General features: G+C 43.4%; 1 protein-coding gene across 1 annotated transcript in view; it reads right to left on the reverse strand.

The window, feature by feature from the left end:
• The window catches only part of SHISAL2A (shisa like 2A), a 58,306-nt gene extending 38,972 nt beyond the window's left edge, over positions 1-19,334 (reverse strand). The window contains exons 1-2 of the mRNA XM_069736560.1: positions 18,992-19,334; positions 1,184-1,323 (exon numbers count right to left, since the gene is read on the reverse strand). Of these exons, the coding sequence (XP_069592661.1) occupies positions 1,184-1,323; positions 18,992-19,173 (322 nt within the window). The 5' untranslated portion in view covers positions 19,174-19,334. The remainder of the gene's footprint in view (positions 1-1,183; positions 1,324-18,991) is intronic.
• Positions 19,335-20,347: the final 1,013 nt, after the last annotated feature.

Raw genomic sequence — 20,347 nt, forward strand, 5'->3', positions numbered from 1 at the left:
CTGTAAGCATTACAAAGTATTATGTAGAGACTTATCACATTTGTCTGCAATTATCAGTGTAACCCGCATCTTCTGCTCCACAGACCAGCTGATTAACCCAACATATGTTGTAAGCATTATGAACTGCTATCTGGAGACTATTCACTTTACACTGCAGTCATCTTTTATGGTTTCTACATCCTAGATCTATGCTCCTGGCTATGCAGCTTACAGTGTGTCATGCTTTGATTGTCTAGCAGTCATCCAGCATAGCCCATTGTCCAGGTCTTCTCTGTGCCACATATTATCTGGCAAACCCATCCTGCTGTGCCATAAGCCTCCGTCCATGTGTTCAGCCTGACGTTCGGCTTCATAAATCTAACTCTCCAGGTGAGCCCTAGCAAAATGCTAAGACATACTTTGTAAAAAAAAAAAATAGTCAACATCAAGTGTAACCACCAACACAGCAGGATAATGTACAGTTGGTAAGTGTCCAGCCCAACAGTATACACAATAGGAAAAAAACTGTCATATTTATGAAAGGTGTTTGAAATGGCCCCGACCACACAAATATAAACCATAACAGGGTAGCTCTTCCTCACCAACTACACCACAGCAAAGTGCAATATTTATTTTTTTAAAGTGCATGTACCATGAGAAAAAGGATTTATTATATCAGGTTTTTATCATATCTTTAAACACATTTGGTGTACTTTTAGAAATTTTATGCAACTTTTTATATCAAACTAGTCATGAAATTTTCACACTGAAAAAGGGAAAACACTCCATAGGCAGACATACTCTGTTTTATGCAGCTCAGTTTCCAGCTTTGCTGTACAGACTGGGACAGGTTGACCAGAGTTATAGCATTAAAGAATGAGGGCTTTAATGAGAAATAACAGTGACTATTCATTTGGTGACCCTTAAATATATTCTTGAAGGGGGTTGTCTGGAACTGGTATATTGATGATCTATTCTCTTTGATGGGAGCTGAGCTGTAGTAACCAATAACAGTGACGGCCGAGTGTACGGAGCTGTGATGTTTCAGTTCTGTACACTGTGTACTTTTTGGTGGCCGCAACATCATTTTGTAGATAGAATGGATCCAAAGCGATACATCGTTCTGTAGTTCTGTATCCTCTCTGCCATGAAGGATATACACAAGATGGCTCAAAGCCCAGAAATGCAACAACTCTCAGCTCACCTGCCGTTTGTAGGCTCAGCCCAGTATCCAGCTTGTTGTGCGGCTTGTTACTGATGAACAGATAGCAGAGGACGCAAACAGTGATGATAAATGCCAACAGGACCACCGCTGCTATGGATAAGCCCACCAGCGCCCCCACGCTGCAGAAACAAGAGCACAAGCTGAGTGCCTACCGGCCTATACAATGAGGTTTAGTAACAATTATATATTCATTTGAAAGAAGTAATACACATATATCTGCTAAACTGAAACATTCCTCCATCATTTAGACCTCATTTAATTATATTGAAGCCACACAAGATTTTATGGTTCCTATGTGATTAAATTTAACATTTTTGTTCCACCTTTTCAGCTAAACTTAGAGGCTCAGTTTTATTGCTATCCAAAAAAAAAAAATAGAGCAACATGATTATATCGATCATCACTTACCTCTGTGCGCTACGTGAGTCAGCATGATGTAGCGTGCACAGACCGGTCAGGAGTGATCACTCAGTCAAACCCATCTCTTCTGATGGCAGATCTGTTGGTAAATTTCTGCAACTTAAAGAGGTTCTGCATAGCTCCCCTGCTTCATGGTGTCTTACTCGCCAGGGGTCAGTGCACCCCTGATTGACAGTTCGGACCACAGGCATCGTTGCACCAATGGCACAAAATGTGCATTCTCTGATGCTGCAAGCAGGGGCACTGTACTGCGTCCAGTTTTAAAGTTGGGCTTACAAGCTAGTTAGCAAAGAGCTTGTAAGCATGCACGCTTTGCCTAGAGCCCGGCTCCCACTTACAGACTGCAGAGGTGGCCATTAACCTAGACAACAAGCAGTAAGATCTATATTTTGTTGAGAATGGAGTTGATTTTTTCAGAACAAGTAAATTGCACTTTGTAATTTTACAGTACCTATTTATTATTATAAAACAAACCTCTTAATCATCTGAATCTGCAATGTGAACATACCCCCCAATGACTTACTGTAGCACTCTACTTACTGACAGTTTCCATCTGGATAAAAAGGATTTTCTGCTTTAAACCATCACTGTCATTTTAGCAAACGTTGCATAAATCAAGGATACATGCAAATATAAGACAATTTGTAATATATTCTATTATTGACTATTTCTCTTCCTCTCTGCCTCTTGAACTCATCACTTGCTCTGCAAAAAAAAAGGATGAAATCTGTCTCGGTCAAAACAGGATGGGCTTCCAGCTCACCGAAGTTTCGGTTTACAACTGCTCATTGAAGTTTATGTAGAAAAGGGGAAAGGAAAGAGTCTGAAGAGCCAAATAAGAATAGGTAGAGAAATACAGGTGGCTGCAGTTTTCTAGTTAGTGTTTATCTCACCCTAGTGCTGGATTTACAGCTACATTGCTCAGTACTTCTGTATGATGTGCCCTAGGCTGGTGCTGTTTATGAACATGTGCTACATGTAAACAGGAAGAAGAGAAATCCCTCATGTATCTGAGTGCTGTGCGGGAGAGAGACATAATAGCAGCTAGTCTTCTTCCATCAGCTCAGGCAACTAAAATTAGAGATAGAGTCTGGTGAGTGGATAACTGATAAAAGAAATACAGTATAAATGTCATAGATTAGCCAGAAATAGTGTTATCCCTAATGTATACACAAAGCACAGCTAAATCTGAAATATCACTTGAAACACCAGACGTACTTAAGGTTAACTTGCCTCATTTCTGCCTCTCTCCCTTTCCTCTATCCTGGCCATTGCCTAGCTGTCACTTTGCCTCAACTCGTACACTCCTCCTTGACCCATATAGCCTTTTGTAAAACCAGTGACTTTTCTCTGCTTGTAAATTACCTCAATCCAACGCTGCCATGACCAGGCTCTGCTCCCTTCAACTCGGCCAGCTGCCCTCTGTTGTGCTCCACGTTGGGCTTTGCAGGTTGCCCGTCATCTGACATCATCTCCCTAAGCCCACACCTGTCTTTTGATTCTGTTAGGCTCACTTTGTGAAGTGGACCCCAGGTCCAGGTGAGTACACGGACTCTGTTCGTTGATGCAGCTGGCAATGGCATGTGGAAAGTGAGGAGATATGGCACACACAGGAGTCTTGGGAGCAGCAGGGTGGATAAGTGAAGATAGCAAGGCAGCAGGGATAGAAGCAGGTTAGCATGGTGTGCAAAGGAGGTGGAGAATACCAAACTAGAGTCTGCAATCACAATCTGAAGGCACAGGTGTGTGTCCTAATTGGCGTTAAAAGGCCTAAGGAGATGTCACATGTCGGGCAACCTGCAAAGCCCAATGTGGAGCACAACAGAGGGCAGCGGAACGAGGTGAAGGAAGCTGAGCCTGAACCCAGGGCAGGTGCGTAACACTCATAATAGATCTCTAAATCAATTGATAAACCACACACTTGAATTATTCCAGACCCCAGAAAGGACTTTACAACAAATACAAACCTTAGAACAGACTGCTAAATAAATTTAGACCCCGAGCCAAACCCCAAAATGACTTGAGACACCATAGCATTCCCTAAGATTAATTCTTTCCCCAAACCAAAGCCTTAAATCAATTTGGATCCTTAAATTACCGTAATTCAGATCTCAGATCAGGCTTCTATATGAATTCAGATCCCAGACCAAACCCCAAATAAATTCACACCTCAAACCAGACCGTTAAATTTAGGCTCCACAACGCTAAATCATTCCGAACATTGTCCTTTAGTGAATTCAGAACATAAACCAGACCCCTATATTAACTGAGATGTTAGACAGGACTCCTAAATAAATGTAGATTCCAGACCAAACCCCCTATTTTAATTCATGGAGACGTTTATTCTCAGCGAGGTAAGGCAAGCGTAGGACCTGGTATAAGAGAGATGCCGTAAAGGGGCTACCAGGTACACATAAAATTGGCCATTTTTATGCGCTAAACGCTCTCATTTTTCATATTTCTAGTGCAGTAATGCAGTTCAAATTTCATATTTCATGTTTGCATGTTTTAGCGCTGCAGTGTGCTGCCTTATTTACTTAACTATATACGAGTTGGCGACTCTAGGTTCAGCACCTGTTCACACTGAGTCTATGTTTGGATGTGCAGGTCAGGTTTTTGAAATGAAACCTATTTTAATTAAGACCTAGGACCCTTATAATAATTCAGCTCCAGGTATTGCACATGGGGTCCTACAGCTGGCAGAAGCATAGCAGCCATAACTCCCAGAAACGAAGAACAGTGAGGAAGGAAGTTATTTCTCTGTAAGATAATGCATCTTGCCACACAACGGAGAGTATTACATTTTTTTTATTTAGAGAAGACATATCTAATCAATGACATGACCATTCTTCCAGAAAGATAGAACCAGCTTGAAGGATATTGATTATCATTAGTTCTTGTTCATGATTAAAAGAATTCAAGCCACTATAAAAGCCGGAGAAGGGCAACAAAAGGATTTATTTTAATAATTCCAAAATAATGTCCCTGAACCTTGACCCATTACATAATTTTTTATTTCCTTATTTGATCCAAAGAACATACCCCAAATTTTTTATTGATTGCATACAAAAAATGAAAGCCAAATCTGCTGATGGTCTGTCCAATTGGGGCCGTGTAGAGGGAGAAGAGAAGGGGGCCAAGGACTGAGCCCTGAGGTACCCCGACAGTGAGAGGAAGAGGAGATGAAGTGGAGCCAGAGAACAGAACACTGAAGGAGCGGTCAGTAAGATAGGAGGAGAACCAGGAGAGAGCAGTGTCCTTAATGCCTAGTGACTGGAGCCTAGAGAGTAGGAGAGGGTGGTCAACAGTTTTGAAAGCTGCAGAAAGGTCGAGAAGAATGAGCACAGAGTGGTCACCATTACGTTTTGCTGTCAGAAGGTCATTGGTCACTTTGATGAGTGCAGTTTCTGTCGAATGTAGGGGGCGGAAACCAGACTGTGAAGGGTCTAGGAGGGAGTGCGTAGAGAGGTAACGGGTAAGGCGGGAGTAGAAAAGGCGCTCCAAGAGTTTAGAGATAAAGGGGAGATTGGTCTATAGTTATTATAACTTGCTGATCGCTGGGACTCCGACCACTGGGACCCAGAGATGGGGCTTTGTAACTCTGCCACCCCATCAGAAATTGAGCAAAAGTGTGCATGCTTCATCTCCATTCATTGTCTATGCGACTCCCGAATCCAGTGCTTGATTAGTCCCATAGACAATGAATGGAGCAGAGGCTGAGCTCCATTCAGGAGCAATCTTGGGATCGTTGGGGCCCGGGGCCCAAGCAGCCAGAACGTTATGCCCTATTCTATGGTTAGGGAATTAGTTGTTCTTTTTTTAAATAACCTCTAATATCCTGTAGTATAAATTCTTTAGATTCTGTGTTATCAAACAATAACGTATCTTTAATTATACCCTTTTCTCCTACCTCTTGTCTTAATCTTCCCCAAATCTTCCTAATTAGGTACTGAGTGGGATACTTTGCTTTCAAAGGCACAGATCCACCAGAGTTTATATTCCTCATTAGACTCTCATTGCCCTTAATTATCATTTTCAAGAAAACACTAGACTCCCTGTTCACCAGAATTACTGTTTGAGCTGCTATAAAATATATTCGCCATCGTGGGAATGATAAACCATCATGTTTTTCAGGATCTGCCAAGTAAGACTTTTATTTTTATTTTCTTATTTTATTTTTCGATAAATCAATTGGTTAGCAGTATACTTACTTTTTTATTTGCTTAAACCATTTATTTTCCGATATGACTGGGAAATTGCCTACTATATCTATGAATTGGGGTAGACGTACCATTTTTTAGTGAGGCCATACCTAAGGTTGTGTGCAAATGTTGCGTATTTAAATGCGGATCCGCAGCGTTTTTGGATGCCTGGAATTGCATCAAATCCGCAGTGTAGTGCACAAGCAATGTTAATCAATGGAAAATTGAGAATTTTTGTGCACATGCTGCGGAAAAAAATGTGTTTATTTGCAGTGTTTTATTTGCCGCAGCATGTCAATTTTTTTTGTGGATCTGCAGCGTTTCTGCACCCATTGACTTCCATTGTGTCAGGCCAATCCGCAGCAAAACCACAGGTTTAAAAAAGATCTGCGGATTTGCTGCGGATGTGCCTGCGAGAAAAGCTGCAGATCGGGAGGGGGGAGAGTGTGCGCACGGAGTGTGGGTGAAGACTGTGTGTGTTGGCGGAGACTGTGCGTGTGCGGAGATGTGCGTGTCTGTGTGCGGGTGTTTGTGTGTGTCTGTGTGTGTGTGCATGGGTGTGCAGGGCTGTGTGTCTGTGTGTGCGGGGCTGTGTGTGTGTGTGGGGCTGTGTGTATGTGTGCGCGGGGCTGTATGTGTGTGTGTGGGGCTGTGTGTGTGGGGCTGTGTGTAAGCAGGCATAGTCCGATGAGATTACTAGTCCCATCCGGCTATGCATGCTACAGTGACAGCGAGCCCGATGATGGGACAGTAGTAGTCCCATCATGAAAGGAGTTTGCATGGGTTATCCTCTGGGTTCTCCGGTTTCCTCTCACACTCCAAAGACATACTGATAGGGAATTTAGATTGTGAGCCCCATTGGGGACGGTAATGATAATGTGTGCAAACTGTAAAGCGCTGCAGAATATGTTAGCGCTATATAAAAAAAATAAAGATTATAAAGATTATAGATAGATATATCTATAGATCTATCTATATACCAATCTATTATCTACAGTATCTATAGATCTGTGTGTGTAAACATTATTCTTCAAAGGAGTATGTAAATTAAGAGGTTGGACAAGAAATGACATCACAATTTTTTTTGTTCAATAACAGATCTTTGTTTAGCTTACAAATCCGCATGAAAAAAACGCATGAAAATCAGCATAAAAAACGCATCAAATCCGTGCGGATTTTGACCTGCGTTTTCTGCCAAGAGATGCAGAATCTGGCAGAAAATTCCATAGGAAAATCTGCAACGTGTGCACGTACCCTAACTGAGAGTCAAGGGTAATTTATTCCATACTGATACTTTATTTCTTAATTTGTCAATCAGAGGATGCATATTTAAGCCCTCATGTACTTTTTCTATTTTCCTGTCTATATTAATGCCAAGGGTTTCCATTACTAAAGCTTGGTATAAATCCATAATGATCTTTACCAACAATTGAGGCCACCACTTAATTCAGTCTTTTGCCTTTTTGATAAAATATTTATGTTGACATTTAAAAATATATCTAATTCTATCTATCTGTAATAGAGTGCAGGGTAGACTATGTCACCACGGAACAGACAGACCAACTGTTGAGGGGGGTTTATTAACAGGAGTAAGATTCTCCTCGCAGGGAGAAAACAGTAGAATATAAACTGCAGAAATAACGGTGCAAAATATATGGGAAGCAGTATAACAGAAGTAAACGGAAGTTCTTGGGAAAAACACTTATCAGTCTGATGAGGACTTGCTTGTAGGGTCGTTTTCTCCAACGTTGGTACCGGGAAACAGCAGCACTTGTCATTCCCTCTGTTATCCGTGAGCTGTGTAGTCTCTGGGGACCCGCAACCTGGGGTTTGAGGGGTTACTGTGGTGAATAGAGGGGATGCTAGGCAAACGGGGTCCCCTGTGCTCTGAGTCTTCTGCCTCAACAGTGCAGCCTATCTCGGGAGAACGATGCTCAGTCTATTATTGGGTCTCCCAACAGGAATCAGGGGCTCTGCACTAATGCCGTGGGTGCTAGGGGCCACTGTCTCTGCACGGGCCACTGTCTCTGCACGGGTCAACTTCTTTGCACGGGTCAACGTCTTTGCACGAGCATCAGGGCACACCTCTCCAGTCACAGCAGAGTCCGCTTTCACGTACTCACAAGATGCAGGCTTTCTGGACAATCTTCCTGTCTCAGTCCTCCGACCGGAAGCTCTCTCTCTCTCCTCCCCGGAGCGCAGCTGCATTCTGTTCTGTCCGCTGTATCCACTGCTCTCTCTGCTGCACACGCTGCTCTCTCTGCTGTGCACGCTGCTCTAGCCCTGGAAAGCGCACCTCTTTTCTCTCTCAGCCCGGCTTCCTTCCTGTCCCGGCCTCTAAGTCTGCCCCCAGGGAAACCTGCTGCACAGCTAAGTGGTTCCAGGCACAGAGCAGAGAAGGTAAACCCCTTACATATCCATATATCTATTATCTATGTATTGTCTATCTATCATCTATCTATATATCTATTAATAATAGATATATAGATAGATGATAGATACCGTAGATAGATATTAGATAGATAATAGACTATTATCTATCTACTATCTATCTATCTATCCATCTATCATCTATCTATCTATTATCTATCTATCTATCTATTATCTATCTATCTATTATCTATTATCGATTATCTTTTATCAATCTATCATCTATTATCTATTATCTATCATCTATCTGTTATCTATCATCTATCTATTATCTATCTATTACATCTGTCTATTATCTATATGTATATCTATTTATTATTTATCTATCAGAACTTGCACAATTGGTGGCTGACTAAATACTTTTTTCCCCACTGACCCCTTCTGTTCTAGTCCCCACGGCTGCATATCTTGTGGCTTTGCAACAGGCGCAACACATGCATGGATTGCCAGTTTGTTAGAAAGACCGATTGCATGAGACTTTGAGCCGCAGGAACTGAAAAATATTATTTGAGCACGCCAAAGACACTCAGTTAGCACCCGAGCATGCTCGGATAACACTTTATTATTATTATTATTATACATTTTTATAGTGCCATTTATTCCATGGCGCTTTACATGTGAATACGGGGCAAATATAGACAAATACATTAAACATGAGCAGATAACAAGGCACACGAGTCTTTATCCCAGCATATTCGCTCATCACTATTTTATGTCTGTCTTTCTAGCAGTGTTTCCTGGCAAATCCTGATCTGGGGTTGTTACTGGGTAGGTTTTACTGGGATTCTACAGGTACCTTCCATGCAGACGTGTTTGGATAGGTCACTGCCACCTCCTCTTATCTAATCTTGAATAAATTTTGCATAATGGGTTAATTCAGATTTTTCTGAATGTACCGCTCTCTCACATGTCATAGGGCCTTCATATTGTTATTTCGATGGAAAGACTGAAAGATTAAGAAAAAAGTTATATCTCTTGGAAGAAGAAGGAACAAAACCAAAGTGCAAAAAAGAAAAAATTTCTCAGAGTGAAGGGGTTAATTGTCTTCTGAAGGATCAATGCCAAAACAAGAACTAAACAATTTTCTGCATCTGATGATGATCAATGGACATTTTACCTATCTCAGTCTCTGTTGGAAACCAGGATAGTCAACGAAGATATTGACAAACCACTTTACACACTCCGCGTTTCACAGAAGCAGCAATCGAAATCGCGTAAATGTAAAATAATAATGAGCCCAACGAAGCTGCAAACAATCGTCAAATTGACATGAAACAGCAAGCTGCCTAAGCTGCATTGTTTCCTAAAATATCACCTATGTATTGTGCACAGAGAAATGTTCTATGGAAACAGTGTACCACTCTTCTGATGACTTTCAAGGCTGTTAAGCTTTTTGGTTGCTGAATGGTTTTCTATGACCTTCAGTTTCATTGTATGTTACTGAATGGGCAGGAAAAAAAAAAGTCTGTTTAGATTGGGAATACGTTGTGGAAATAATAAGCCATCCGCAGTTTCTGCAAAAGTCTTTCTACAGAGAAAGAACAACTCAGATATCTAACATGACCCAAACACTGGCCATGAAACCAAAGATGATGAGCGTAATTCATCTTAAGCTATGCCAGGGATGTGTAGGAAGAATTGGGTACAAAGTTTTATCTTCTGTGAAGTTGAAAATTAATTTAGGCTTTAAAGTGTTTTTTTTTTAAAGCCCACGTTAGGACATCTGGATAGTTTCCAGTGAAAAGCAAGTATTGCAACCCCTAACCCAGTAATTATACCTCTGTGAATGCCTCCATTAAAAAATATTACTGCCCCTTTAAAAGGTAATGATGTCCTTTGAGTGCCTTCTCTAAAGAGTAAATTGCCACCTTTGTACCACCCCTAACAAAACAAAATAAAGTTTAGTCTAGCCTAATTTGTGCAACTGAGTCCTCTTCTCCCCTGGACAAAGAGAGGACAGTGACATAAATACCGGTTCTAGAATGATGGCCGCGTCTTGTAGACATACAGCATGCAGAGTGGTGGAGTAGGGAGCCTGTTGCTCCCGGCTCCACCACAGCATCAAACTAATAAAAGCATCATGTTGAGTTGGAAGGGACCTCCAGAGTCATCGTGTCCAACCCCCTGCTCAATGCAGGAGTCACTAAACCATCTCGGACAGATATCTTCCCAGCCTCTGTTTGAAGACTTCCATTGAAGGAGAACTCACCACCTCTCGTGGCCGCCTGTTCCACTCATTGATCACCCTCACTGTCAAAAAGTTTTTTTCTAATATCTAATCTGTATCTTCTCCCTTCCACTTTCCTTCCATTGCTTCTTGTGTTTCTATGTGCAAATGAGAAAGGAAGATCTCTCTACACTGTCGTTGCTCATACAGTTCAAAGTGGCTCTTGCCCTGAGATCCTGAGCGCACATGGCCAGAAGTTCAGGACATGTGGACTGCCCCAAGATCCTCTATAGTCATTAGCGAATATACTCGTTACTCGAGATTTCTCGAGCATGCTCGGGCGTCCTCTGAGTATTTTTAGTGCTCGGAGATTTAGTTTTTCTTGCCGCAGCTGAATGATTTACAGCTATTAGCCAGGCTGAATACATGTGGGGATTCCCTAGCAACCAGACAACCCCCACATGTACTTATGCTGGCTAACAGATGTAAATCATTCAGCTGCGGCAAGAAAAACTAAATCTCTGAGCACTAAAAATACTCGGAGGACGCCCGAGCGTGCTAGGGAAATCTCGAGTAACGAGTATATTCGCTCATCACTAATCCTCTACATTAGCAATGCCACTACTACTACTTTTTTATTATTATTTTGTGCCCCCAAAAATTATTGTACACAGAGAAAGAACCACTGTGCCCCCTCCCCACACGACGCCAGTGTTATACTCCAGCATCCATCACTAGTGATATCATAACTCGTGACAAGAGCTAGTACTGACAAAATGATTAGTCTTTCCTGAAGACACGTTGCAAGCAGGGGACATGCCACTGTTATCTCAGAAAAACCGTCAGTAAAAAAAATTATACTTTTTTTTTTGCTTTTGTCACCATTTATAAGGGAGGCAGCTTGCAGTACCATTCATGGCCGCCTGCTTCTTCAGGTACGTGCAGTGCGACCTCAAGCCTCAGGTGAAGTTTACAAGGAACTGCAGCATGCAAAGTTCTAGGAGGAGAGACTGAATTCGGGATCAAAGTCATGCCTCAGTGGGTATGCTGTTGTGAATTCTGTTGTCGGGCTCCCTCCTGTGGTCATGAATGGTACTTCGGCTGGTTCTGTCCATGGACTTCCTCTGGTGGGTGTTTCTGAGTTTCCTTCCACAGGTGACGAGGTTAATTCGTTAGCTGGCTGCTCTATTTAACTCCACTTAGATCATTGCTCCATGCCACCTGTCAATGTTCCAGTATTGGTCTAGTTCTCTCCTGGATCGTTCTTGTGACCTGTCTTCCCAGCAGAAGCTAAGTTCCTGCTTGTATTTTCTTTGGTTTGCTATTTTTCTGTCCAGCTTGCTATTTTTATTGTTGTTTTGCTTGCTGGAAGCTCTGGGACGCAGAGGGAGCGCCTCCGCACCGTGAGTCGGCGCGGAGGGTCTTTTTGCGCCCTCTGCGTGGTCTTTTTGTAGGGTTTTGTGCTGACCGCAAAGCAACCTTTCCTATCCTCAGTCTGTTCAGTAAGTCGGGCCTCATTTTGCTAAATCTATTTCATCTCTGTGTTTGTATTTTCATCTTTACTCACAGTCATTATATGTGGGGGGCTGCCTTTTCCTTTGGGGAATTTCTCTGAGGCAAGGTAGGCTTTTTTTTCTATCTTCAGGGCTAGCTAGTTCCTTAGGCTGTGCCGAGTTGCATAGGGAGCGTTAGGAGCAATCCACGGCTATTTCTAGTGTGCGTGATAGGATTAGGGATTGCGGTCAGCAGAGTTCCCACGTCCCAGAGCTCGTCCTTATTTATCAGTAACTATCAGGTCATTCCGTGTGCTCTTAACCACCAGGTCCATTATTGTCCTGACCACCAGGTCATAACAGTATGCTATCCTCAGACGAGGCAGGATTGGTGCCCCCCGATAGTGCACGACTTGCCAACTAGTCAATTTTTTCCAACTTTTTACATATAGTGAAAGAAGTTTTAAAAGGTGAGTATTAGTTATGAGAGAACGTGCTGGGATAAGGTGTTATCCGCCATGATCGGATGCTAACCGAAAGTCTTCTGTGTGCTTGAAAAATATGTTCGAGTCCCCGCAGCTGCATGTCTCACGGCTGTTCGACAGCAGCAACACATGAACGGATTACATAACAAACAGGCAATCCCTGCATGTGTTGCGGCTGTTGAACATCCACGAGACATGCAGCCGCTGGGACTCAAACATATTTTTCAAGCAAGCAGAAGACGCACGATTAGCACCTGAGCATGCTCAAATAGTGCCTTATCCAAGCACGTTTTCTCATGAGTATCAATATATATTGTAAACTTTCCCAAACACAATGGGGATGACATTAATCAGCCTTAAAAGACAGATGCTGCCATATAATTAGTTCATAAGTGATGATTCCCTTTAAGTTCTAGATGTGTGTCCATATTGAGTCTTTTTGTTGGGTGATGAAATGTCGAGGTTCAGCTCTGATAAGGACCCTGTCAGTACAATCGCTATCTTGCTGTAAGAAGACATAACAGTATTAAAGTTCTACTACAGCAGAAACACTTTCCACTCCTGCTGGTTACATCAAGGAAGATCAAGTCTTCTATCCAGCTCATGTCCTTCTCATGTGGGTGTTGGTTGCAGGAGTAATTAATTACACATCACCACCATCCCTACTACTGAATGTGACAACCACTGATCTCAGCAACACTGGAGATCCAATGTTGTCACCTGTTGGCCCAGCAACACTGGAGATCAAACATTGTCACCTGTTGGCCCAGCAACACTGGAGATCCAACATTGTCACCTGCTGGCCCAGCAACACTGGAGATCCAACATTGTCACCTGCTGGCCCAGCAACACTGGAGATCCAATGTTCTCACCTGCTGGCCCAGGAACACTGGAGATCCAACGTTGTCACCTGCTGGCCCAGCAACACTGGAGATCCAACGTTGTCACCGGCTGGCCCAGCAACACTGGAGATCCACCGTTGTCACCGGCTGGCCCAGCAACACTGGAGATCCAACGTTGTCACCTGCTGGCCAAGCAACACTGGAGATCCAACGTTGTCACCTGCTGGCCCAGCAACACTGGAGATCCAACATTCTCACCTGCTGGCCCAGCAACACTGGAGATCCAACGTTGTCACCTGCTGGCCAAGCAACACTGGAGATCCAACGTTGTCACCTGCTGGCCCAGCAACACTGGAGATCCAACGTTGTCACCTGCTGGCCCAGCAACACTGGAGATCCAATGTTGTCACCTGCTGGCCCAGCAACACTGGAGATCCAATGTTGTCACCTGCTGGCCCAGGAACACTGGAGATCCAACGTTGTCACCTGCTGGCCCAGCAACACTGGAGATCCAACGTTGTCACCGGCTGGCCCAGCAACACTGGAGATCCACCGTTGTCACCGGCTGGCCCAGCAACACTGGAGATCCAACGTTGTCACCTGCTGGCCAAGCAACACTGGAGATCCAACGTTGTCACCTGCTGGCCCAGCAACACTGGCGGGCTCCCACTATGCACATTTTCGATCAGGGTATTTTTTTTACAACAAATATATAAGTGCAATAAGCGGTCTAGTAGAAATAATCCTGTAACTGCATTGCAGGAATATTTCCATATACACAGGGTTAAATTGGTTGCAATATTTTTACAACTGAGGATACAGCTCTATGGTTAGTGATGAGCGCTAGTGCTCGTTGCTTGATTTTGCCTAGGGTGCTCGGGCATGCACCAAGTATCGCGGGTGCTCGAGTGACATTTTTAAGTGCCCGTGGTTGCATGTTTCGCAGCTGTTAGACAGCCACAAAGCATGGGGGGATTGCCCAGTTTTTGCCAGGCATGTTTTGTAGCACGAAACATGCTGGTGTGGAGATTCGAACATGTCACTGGAGCACCCGCGATACTCGATGCATTCCCGAGCACCCTAAGCAAAGTAACAAGTACATGAGCTCATCACTATCTATGGTGACAACAGTAAAACTGCAGCTTTATCATGACTCATGTGACATGACATGAGTCATGTCACAGCTTCACTGTTTCTGATGGGGCCAAAAGTTTTCAACGACCTTGTAGGTAATGCAAAAAAAAAAAACACCACAACCTGGAACCATGGCTGCCACACTATTGATAATAATTTTTAGATTCTTTATATACCGTTTAGCTGATTCTTATGATGGACCATCATTAACAGATCGATGGAGGCCCAAACTGCACCTTACTGATCAGCCAATTGAAGGAACAAGCCGTTTCATGAGGGTAACACATGTTCATCTCTTTGCTTGACAGTCATATTCAGGTAAATGGGACTAAACTGGTGAGCGTTGGACCGGGGCATATGTAGAAATCATGAGGCCCCATGGCAAAAGTCTTAATTGGGTCTCCGTCCCTACTACAAAAGAGAAAAACTCCACAAAGTGGGCTGGGCACTGTGCATATGTGCAGTCACAGAAGGGTATACATTATGATGCCCCCTCCTGAGCCACAATAAATTAACCCACTCACAGTATGATGGCCCTACAGTTCCCCACATACAGTAGGATGGCCCTCACAGCTTTACACACAGTATGATGACCCACACAGCTCACCAAACAATATGATGGTCCCTACAGTTCCCCACATACAGTAGGATGGCCCTCAGAGCTTTCCACACAGTATGATTACCCACGCAGCTCACCAAACAATATGATGGTCCCTACAGTTCCCCACACACACAGTAGGATGGCCCTTACAGCTTTCCACACAGTATAATGGCCCCAACAGCTCCCCATACACGATATGATGGTCCCCACAGTTCCTCACACACAGTAGGATGGCCCTTACAGCTTTCCACACAGTATAATGGCCCCAACAGCTCCCCATACACGATATGATGGTCCCCACAGTTCCTCACACACAGTAGGATGGCCCTTACAGCTTTCCACACAGTATGATGGCCCCAACAGCTCCCCATACACAATATGATGGCCCCCTCAGTCTCTCACACACAGTAGGATGGCCCTAACAGCTTTCCACACAGTATGATGACCCACACAGCTCCCCATACACAATATGATGGTCCCCATAGTTCCTCACACACAGTAGGATGGCCCTTACAGCCTTCCACACAGTATGATGGCCCCAACAGCTCCCCATACACAATATGATGGTCCCCTCAGTCTCTCACACACAGTAGGATGGCCCTAACAGCTTTCCACACAGTATGATGGCCCACACAGCTCCCCATACACAATATGATGGTCCCACAGTTCCTCACACACAGTAGAATGGCCCTCACAGCTTTCCACACAGTATGATGGCCCACACAGCTCCCCATACACAATATGATGGTCCCCACAGTCCCTCACACTCAGTAGGATGGCCCTCACAACTTTCCACAGGGTATGATGGCCCGCACAGCTCCCCACACACAATATGATTGTCCCCACAGTCCCTCACACACAGTAGGATGACCCTCACAGCTTTCCACACAGTATAATGGCCTCAGCAGCTCCCCAAACACAATATGATGGTCCCTACAGTTCCTCACATACAGTAGGATGGCCCTCACAGCTTTCAACACAGTATGATGGACCCCAAAAATCCTCACACACAGTATGAGGGTCTCTCACAAAGTATGATAGCCATCCATAGAATATCATGTCCCCCACTGCTCCACCACATAATATAATTACCCCCACAAGGTGAAATGGACTCCCATACAGTATGATGGCCTCTACAGCACCTCCACGCAGTATATTGCCCCCCACACACACACACACACACACAGTGTTGTGTTCCCTACAACTACTAATAAAATAAATAAATTTAACTAGTCACGTAATCCCTGTCCATCTGATTAGCTGCTCCAGTCTGTGCACTGTGTGAACTGAGGCTCTGCGCAGCAGGTGTGATTCATGCCTACTGTGCTGAGTGTCAGACTCACAGGCTGAGTGGTGGGAGAGCGAATTGATGGCTCTCTGTTCCACTGCCCTGTTACACGATATCTGCATCCTAAACATGTAGACACATGGGCCACATAGATGCAGCATGGTCTACCGCTATAGGTGGTACACCCATGGTTGGACCCTAATCAATCTGATAATGGTGGTTTATTTTAAGGGTAGGCCATCAATAGTCTAGTTCTAGGGAACCTCTTTAAATCATACTTGCTAACTTTCAAACTTTCAGGAATTGATGACTGAGTGGCGTTTAGGCTAGGGTCACATTGCGTTAGTGCAACCCGTTTAGCGCTAGCGGGTTGCGCTAACACAATGTTTTTATGTGGCCGCATCCCGGGGTTGCGGTAACGTCCCCGCTCTCGCAGATCCCCGATCTGCGAGAGCGGGGAACGGACAATGGGCGCGCCTCGGACGTTGCTTGCAGCGTCCGCGGCGCGCCAGGAAACACCGGCGCGTCGCTAGCGCGTGCCGAACATGGCACGCGCTAGTGCTGCGCGTTCCCATTGCCTTGAATGGGCGCGCTAACGGACGCGTTGCACGGCGTTAATTTCGCCGTGCAACACTGTCCGTTAAGCGCGTTCCCATAACGCAATGGGAACCCAGCCTTACACACCCCAACCACACCCCATTAACTATTCCCTGAATGTACATTGGACATTAGGGCTCTGTACAATCCAGAATCCTTTCTGGGAGGTTTTGGCGGCATCAGTGACGTATGTTCAGTGTATACATGTGTCCTATGTAGCACGCTGAATAATTTTGTATTATATTATTCTTCTGCAAACTTTAGAGCAGAAATCTTTAAGCATTTCTTGCTGGCTGAGTTTAAAGATTGCTCGTCTGATTCACATTTCCGTCTACTACTCTACACATGTCCTCTATTCTGATAATCACCTAAAGTTAACATTATCTATAATCCAAACCTCTCATTCCCACTATTCAAACTTCTCTCGTGCTGCACCAGTTCTCTGGGATGCGCTATCCTAGGCAATTTGGTTGATTTCCAGCACAGCATCCACAGTTTTAAGTTTGCCTAAACCACGGTCTATCTCTGTGCCTCGCTAATCTAACTGTTCTCAGTTCTCCCTTCCTCAGAATCTTGTCCTTTCCCACAAGCTCTGCGCACTCAGTAGCGCTTTGTCAAGTTTTACATGAATACACTTATTTGTTATAAAGATAGCTGGATCGTACGCTACAAGCAATTTTTACCTTTGGAGTCACCCATATTGGAGTCACCAGCATGGACCCTCACACAGTGTCGGACTGGGGTGCTATGCGCCCACCAGTAACATTGACTGTGAGGGCCCACTTTTCACCTGCATACAAATATTACACTACCCTGGTTCACAAATGTACCTATATCTCTATATAATAATAAACTGGGTAGTTTGGTTAATTAATGGTGAGATGCTGATTTTTTTATATACAGAGTGAATCAATTGATTTATGCCAAATAATGCCCATATAGTGGGGTTGGGGGCCCAGATTTGCACAGGGGCCCCCCGGGGGACTCCCCTGTTACCCTATGGGCCAGTCCGAGCCTGCTCTCACTCATACTGTTCCTCTGAATTGTAAAGTGCTGCAGAGCATGTTGGCGCTATATATATGGGGCAGCACGGTGGCGCAGTGGTTAGCATAGCAGCCTTGCAGCGCTGGGGTCCTGTGTTCAAACCCCACCAAGGACAACATCTGCAAAGAGTTTGTATGTTCTCTCCGTGTTTGCGTGGGTTTCCTCCGGGTTCTCCAGTTTCCTCCCACATTCCAAAGACATACTGACAGGGAATTTAGATTGTGAGCCCAATCGGGGACAGTGACGATAATGTCTGTAAAGCGCTGCAGAATATGTTAGCGCTATATAAAAATAAAGATTATTAAATACAATTATTCTTATTATTTTAACAAGTTGAGTCTTTACACCAGGTTTTGTACAATAACCTCAAGTAGAATTTTTTTTTTATTATCGGATGATTCTAGCAAAAAATGTTTTGTTGATTGAGTAGCAACCAGCAGAATTATGAATGCAGCTGTGGGCTACAATACAGGCTATAACTTTATATTATATATGTATATATATATATATATATATATATATATATATATATATATATATATATATATTACAAAATATCATTCATAAGAGCGCAAGGAACCCTCCTGCTACAAAGTCGCGATCCTCCACCCAAGAATCACGTTACAAATTCAGTTCTGTTACATTTCCAAAATTGTATAAACAAAAAAGTAAAAATAAATGATAACATAACTAAACAAAGAAGTATCATTTGACTTCTGAGTTTTTAGGTTCTGTCCACGTGTTCCATTTCAGGAACAGACAATTTAGAATAAGCGATCGGTTTCAACAGTTATGGAACCGGAAGCAGAAGGGGCCCTATTGATTATTGTGGGGTCTGTCTACATTCCGGAGTTTGTTTTTTTTTAGAACGGAAGAAATAGTTCTGCATAATGGATTTTTTTTTTTTCGTTCTAACTATTGGACACCCAACGAACCCCATTAATTTACATAACTGATGCACAGGATCGCTTATACCTTTTTGTCCATTCCTAAAGTGGACGTGTGAACAGAGTCTTAGTCGGTTGTTTCTTGATTACCCAAGGAAGTTCATTCATCCCAAAGTGATACTTAGACAGCGTCTTACCTCAGCCACCACATGTAACTGTGCTCATAGGGGAAAAAACTGTTGGGGTCATCACAGCAATATTTGAAGTCCTTAAATCCACAGCAATATATGGCTCCCAGGTCACTATCCGCCCTCGGACAGCTAAAAGCCCCAACCAGCACCTTCTCCATTGTGGTGTAACTGGAGCACACCGCACTCATAGTCCTCCTGTGTGCTTCACCAAGTCAGCAGCATGAAAAGACACTAGGAGCTCCAATGCTACCACCATCCCATGGACAAAAAGATGAATGCTTTAGTCCTGAGAAGAAGCATGGCATGAGCTCCTCAGAGCGGCATCTTCAGCATCACCGCTCTCATCAGGACCACAAGTGATGCTCCCTATATACAAGCAGCTGCAACAACTGCTTGCTGGCACAAAATGCATCTCTGTCTCCCTCTGGTGGCGATGGGGTGCACAACATATGAAAAGATAGAAGAAGTCTTTCAATTGATCGCAACATTAATACGCAAAATAAAACAACACAACGCTAAATATTTACTGCAATATTTCCAAAGGTTCAAGCTAAACTCAATATTAATCTGAATGATCGCAAGCGACCCTATAAAGCATGTTTTTGTTTCCAATCTCTACTTCATATACATTTTTTATTTTGCAGTATTTTTTTTTTTTTTTTTTCATTTTTCCATGATTTTTTTTGGGATGGGTTCAGATAGTATCATTTTAGGCTACGTATTTAATTTTAATTCATTTTTTGTGAGGATTTGGGGTTGGGGGGGGATTGGGAGAAGTAATTCCACCATTATTCATTTTAAATTTGTTTATGACGTACACCATGTAATATAAAATATAGAAATGACGATAGCACATTTTTATATTTTTTTATATGTTTTACTACTTTTGCACAATAACATTTTTTTTATTAGAAAAATAGCTTGCTTTGGTATTGCTGCATTCCAAAATCCATAACTTCTTTTACTTTTCCGTAGATTTATGGGGGCTTTTACTTTTACCATACTTTTTTATTATATAGCTATTACACAGGCATATTATTACACTATTTTAATAGTCCATAATCTAGGTTTATAGATTAATGGATATTATAAATCTAGGTCAGTTTCCAATCCCCGTTTTATATTATAGACATAACCATCACTATTAGGTTATTTATTTAGGTTAGTTTACAAATCCCTGTTGTATACCATAATATAATTTCATTCCATTTTTCAGAGCTCAAGATGGGCAGTGCGCCTGCGCGGATTGCGGACCTGGGATGATCGGCGAGCGGACACCTGGGGAACGAGAGGGCATAATCGCACTTACGGACAATCTGCCTTCTCTGACCCCGAGACTGCAATCCGATCGTCCATTGTGGC

Source organism: Ranitomeya imitator, chromosome 8 (assembly GCF_032444005.1).
Source record: "Ranitomeya imitator isolate aRanImi1 chromosome 8, aRanImi1.pri, whole genome shotgun sequence".
NCBI classification, from domain to species: Eukaryota; Metazoa; Chordata; class Amphibia; order Anura; family Dendrobatidae; genus Ranitomeya; species Ranitomeya imitator.